We start from the raw sequence: 5,638 nt of genomic DNA, 5'->3' as shown, positions 1-5,638 counted from the left end.
GTTACAGTTTTCTTGAGAAAAATCATATTTTTCTCTTGATAATTATGTGAAACTCATGTGTTCCATAATTTTTGCTCTAAACAACTTGGTCTACTACTTCTTTGTTATGGGAGGAACATTTAGGAGCACACAACTTGCTCTTTGAAACCTACGTGGTGCATGTTCACATCTGGTTATGATGACTTCAGACGTGGGACTTGACCTCTTCTCACCTAAGTACACTCAAGAACAAAGGAAGTCTTACTTTTCTACCAGATTGTGCTGAAGAATAAATGAGCTGTTGTAATTAAAACAGTTCACAGCACAGAATAAACATCCCATAAAAATCACAAGCTGGCTTCAGAAACGGTAAGTTCCCTCCCTGCTGTCTGCTTCCATTTCCAGAGTCAGCATGTCTGTCACTGGGTTCCAAGCTGTCTCATGTAGAAACCATAATAGATTCTAGACCGCTTAGCCATAGAAGATGCCTTCATGGTCACATGTAGCTTAAGCTTTATTGTGTGCTTAGAATCAGAATGATTACTGCTTAGAAAACTTTTCCCAAATTCTATTGTGTTTAAATGTGCTTATAATAAACCACCATGTTTCAAACTCCCTAAATTGATACAGGTTGACACAATCAATCTGAACTGAGTTTTTATTCTCACCTCTTCATTTGCTTGCCTGCTATGACACCTGCAGGGATCCAATCTGCTGTGATAAAATACCATAAGCAAAGCGATCCACACTAGGATTTCATACACATACGTGGGAGTGATGAACCCTAGGAAGGCATCAATGATGGAGTCAATGAAGTATGGCAGCCATGACAGGAGAAAGGCTGTCACTGCAATTCCCAGGGTTGTGGCTGCTTTCCTCTCCCTCCTGGCCACTCTGTCCTTGTAGCTGTCTGATGCCTTGGCAGTCTGGTTGCTCATTCTCTCAATCTTCTGAGCCTGTTGTTTAGCAATGAGGAAGATCTTAGAGTAGACAGTTATCATTACAAGTGTGGGGATAAAAAATAATAGAAAATTGATGAAGACCCAGCTCTGACTGCGACTTGACAGCCTCCCACACAGGTGAGGGCAGTCACTAGATCCTCCAGCCCAGCTTTATTTGCCCCTGTGTAAAGGAGGGAAAAGCAATAGATGATGGGCAGGAGCCAGGAGAAGGCGATGCACTTGCCAGAAGCAGATGCAGGACAGATTTCAGCCATCAGGATTTTTTTTTCTTTCTGTGACCATTCATGAGCTTCTCAACTTTCTATTTTCTGGTAAGCTAAACAGTATCTGTAGTGTTCATGACATAATTCGATATACTCAATTAGCAGTGTGGTGAAAGTAGCTGGCTTGGTAAACGTGTTCAATGCAGCTAGCCCCATTCACTAGTTTTTAAAGAGATTTCTCACTGATTCCTATGACTTTTGTAGTCTATTTTCTCACCAAGCATTGATAAGGATCTCTTTTCTCTACAGTTTTTCCTGTATTAGTTATTTTATTTTATTATTATTGTCTTTCTTTTTGTACTAACCATTCTCCCTGGGTAACAGGTTTCTCATTGAGCTGTGGTTTGAATTACCCTGATGTTTCAGAATGTGCACTTTTCTTGGGTAATTATTAGCCATTTATATTATCTCCTGAGAAGCGTTGGTTTAGTTCACACATTGATTGACTGATTACTTGTCGTTCCATTTTCTTCTTCCTTTCTTCCTCCCTTTCGTCCTTCCTCCCTTTAAGCCAAATGTGCCACAACATCTGGCTTAAACCATTTCTTTTAAAGATTTATTTCATTTTTAGTTTTGTGTGTTTCCCTTTGGGGTATCTGAAGGCTCAGAAAGGATGACCTGATGAAGGGAGCTATGAGACAACGGAGATATCAAAATCAAAGTTACAATGTCTAATCAGCTAAATGAAGAGAAAATTCAATCAGTAAAATAAAAGAAAATAAAAATTGTGTGATGCAGGGTGAAATTTCTGACCGGGGCTGCACGTGATGAACAATTGCTTGTCTGCACTCCAACCCTACATAGGCAGCAAAGAATGGGAGCCTAATGGACCCAGAACAAAGATGGCTGAGATAGTTGGGGAATTAGCTAGGAAAGAGACACACTGAGCTGAGTGGGGGTACTCATCAAAGATTCTTACATCTCTGTAGCATCTGTTCTTCCTGGAACCCACGAAAACTAAGCAGAAAATGGTGTTTTAATGGTCCACTTTTAAGTAGCAATTGAGAGCTTACTAAATTATATTAAAGCACCTGTCAAAAATACTGCACCTATGCTTAGCTTGGCTTAAGAAAACCAAATCTTGAACAAAATATTAACATTACAAAATATAAACAGGTTTTGGGGTACTTGTCATAGAAATGGAAAGTAAGGAAATGAATAATTTTTTGAGATTATGACCTATATAAATTGCACATCATCCCTGAGATGTATAGTAAAAGCTATGTCATTTAAAATTCATAAAATTAAAACTAAACAATGCTCCTAAAATCCTAATCTTAGGCAAAGTATCTCCAATAATAAAATAGAGAGTTCGTAATTAAACAGAGAGTGAGACATTATTTGTCATTATGATTAGATGTGTTTGAATGTCCACATGTGTGCACGTGCATGTGGAAGTCTGTAGAGACACTGAGAGTCTTCTCCAGTTGCTCTCTCCTTCTTTGAGGGACGTCTCTCAGTTGAACCCATAGCTTTCTAGCTATCCCACTTGCTATGGGAATCACCTGTGTATTCCTTCTGAGCTCTGGAATTAGAGGTGGGCAGCCATATCTACCAGGCATTTATTAGGCTTCTGAGGATCCAAGCTCACACCCTTACATATGTACTGCCAGCACTTTGTGTACTGGGCCACTCCCTGCCAAGAATATCCACTCCTTCCACATTCGATTAATACATTACATTTCCAAAGAATCCATTAAACCAAATGCTGGACACGGAGAAGAAACCTCTATTTGTTGTAAGAGCCTTTTGCTTCTTTCCCTGACCTCACTTTCCCAATCCAGAAATAGAATCCAGAAATATCAAAGCTAAACCTGAAGAACAAGTACGGGTTTCAAGATTCTGCACCATATTCCTCTAAGACAGATGAATGCCTGAAAAGAGAAAAAAATCCTTTATGAAGGGATTTTTATACCTTTCAACATGAGGGCTTTTGATAAAATTTCTCACAAGGAGAAAAACGAGCTCTAAAAAATGAACAAAGCTTCAAATTCTGTGCAAAATTCTGTTGCAGCAAGTATCACATTGACCTAAGTCATACCTAAAGGTCAGCTGCGACCAGCAAATTAGAAGGGGGAAAGTTTGGTTGTGGCATAAACAACATACTTACTAACAAGCTGCTACCTGCCTACCCTTACACCATGGGGATTCAGTCCTAGGGACACGCCGTATTTGGCATCATTAGGCGGCTTTCCTGAGGGTTAAAAGTGCTTAGGGCATTGCCGTAGGCTAATCAAAAACAATGGAATTGTTAATAAAAGGTGGAATTGAAATGTATGCCACAGAATAGACTCATGCTTTGAGATGTGAGAATAGACTAAGCAGAGAAAATATTTAAAATAGATGTAAAGAGCATTCATGTAATAGGGAAGGTTGACTCTGAATTAGGAAGGAGATAATTTTAGAGAATGAAAATCTGAATTGATGTCAAAACCTGGTGCATATATGTGCAGGAAAAGAGAAACTGTGACAACTATAAGCTCTGCTTTTTTTTTCTGAGGATTTTTAGAATAGCATAAATGGCTACAGATGATGACAGTTTTGACTGGGATCAAGTCAGAATCATGAGTGAAGCTCCGGCCCCTCCCACAACTTTGCTGCTGTGCTATGAGAACCTGAACGGATCCTGTGTCAGGAACCCATACTCCCCAGGCCCTCGCCTCATTCTCTATGCAGTCTTTGGCTTTGGGGCTGTGCTGGCTGTGTGTGGAAACCTTCTGGTGATGATGTCAATCCTCCATTTCAGGCAGCTGCACTCCCCTGCCAACTTTCTGATAGCATCCCTGGCCTGTGCTGACTTCTTGGTGGGTCTGACCGTGATGCCCTTCAGCACAGTGAGGTCTGTGGAGAGCTGCTGGTACTTTGGGGACACTTACTGTAAATTTCATTCTTGTTTTGAAGGATCATTTTGTTATTCTTCCATCTTCCACTTGTGTTTCATCTCTGTGGACAGATATATTGCTGTCAGTGACCCCCTCACCTATCCCACCAGGTTCACGGCTTCTGTTTCGGGCAAGTGCATTGCCTTCTCCTGGCTCCTGTCTATCACCTATAGTTTTTCCCTCCTTTACACAGGGGCAAATGAAGCTGGGCTGGAAGATCTAGTGACAGCCCTCACCTGTATGGGAGGCTGTCAAATTGCAGTTAATCAGAGCTGGGTCTTCATCAATTTTCTATTATTTTTTATCCCCACACTCGTAATGATCACTGTCTACTCTAAGATCTTCCTCATTGCTAAACAACAGGCTCAGAAGATTGAGAGAATGAGTGACCAGACTGCCAAGGCATCAGACAGCTACAAGGACAGAGTGGCCAGGAGGGAGAGGAAAGCAGCCAAAACCCTGGGAATTGCAGTGGCAGCCTTTCTCCTGTCTTGGCTGCCATACTTTATTGACTCCATCATTGATGCCTTCCTAGGGTTCATCACTCCCACGTATGTGTATGAAATCCTAGTGTGGATCGCTTACTACAACTCAGCCATGAACCCTTTGATTTATGCTTTCTTTTATCCTTGGTTTCGAAAAGCCATCAAACTGATTGTCACTGGCAGAATCTTGAGAGAGAACTCCTCAGCCACCAACTTGTTTCCTGAGTAGATTCTTGACTTATTTGGGGACTGACAAGAGTTTAACAGAAAAACATCATGGAAAAATCGAATGCCCAGAAATGCTCCTGTAAAGTGATGAATTATACATCAGCTGATACCCGAACACATAAATTCAGCTACAATTGTTCCCTGATTAACATAACGTTGAATTTTAATTGTAAAGGTTTTAATAGGACAGAATCCCCAAAATGGGGGCATTCTGGCACATTCTGGCTTTTTTCATTGTGGTTTTGGTCTGTTTAGTTCTTAGTTTCCGTCTATTTCATGAATTAGTAAGCCTCTCCTTGTAGTACTCTTGAGAAAACTCTGTGTGTGTATGTGTGTGTGTGGATGTTTGTGTGTGGATATATGTAGATATATTCTATTTCTATCATATCTCTCTGTTTTTAATCAGATATATACATATAATGTCTATATTCTAAACTATTGAATTTCTACATTCATGTTAGTTAAATCCCTGGGCATAACACATCTTCATTCTTCTATGTTTTTAAAATAAAATGTAAACGCAAAAGAAGAATGTATGTATAAGATGAAAACAAAGTTGCATGGTGTTATTCAGAATTGTGTCACAAATTGCAGTCTCAGTTATAAAAATTATTATTAATGATGCTAGTTCAATTGCTGGAAATTATAAAGAAAACTGACATGATATGGAATAACATCCATTCACATATCATCCACCTGGAAATAAGCATTCACATCCTCAGAGTCGAAGGACATGAGGTTACTCCTAAATATTCTCTACTTACCCACCAGACTAGCATACTCAAGCTCATTTGTTCACCCTCAGATTACCTGAGATAACAGACCATAAACTACACTCC

The 5,638-nt window shown here is 39.9% G+C and overlaps 1 protein-coding gene across 1 annotated transcript; it reads left to right on the top strand.

Moving 5' to 3' along the window:
* Positions 1 to 3,723: 3,723 nt before the first annotated feature.
* On the top strand, positions 3,724 to 4,800 carry LOC121449682 (trace amine-associated receptor 7c). Its single transcript, XM_041654303.1, has one exon. It carries the CDS (start codon positions 3,724 to 3,726, stop codon positions 4,798 to 4,800), a length of 1,077 nt encoding a protein of 358 aa, XP_041510237.1.
* Positions 4,801 to 5,638: the final 838 nt, after the last annotated feature.

This window comes from Microtus oregoni, unplaced genomic scaffold (genome assembly GCF_018167655.1).
Source record: "Microtus oregoni isolate MIOR12 unplaced genomic scaffold, Mior012 000006F_ref0000085, whole genome shotgun sequence".
Taxonomy (NCBI): domain Eukaryota; kingdom Metazoa; phylum Chordata; class Mammalia; order Rodentia; family Cricetidae; genus Microtus; species Microtus oregoni.
The sequence above is the reverse complement of the archived record's forward strand: the minus strand, read 5'-3'. Positions and strand labels throughout refer to the sequence as shown.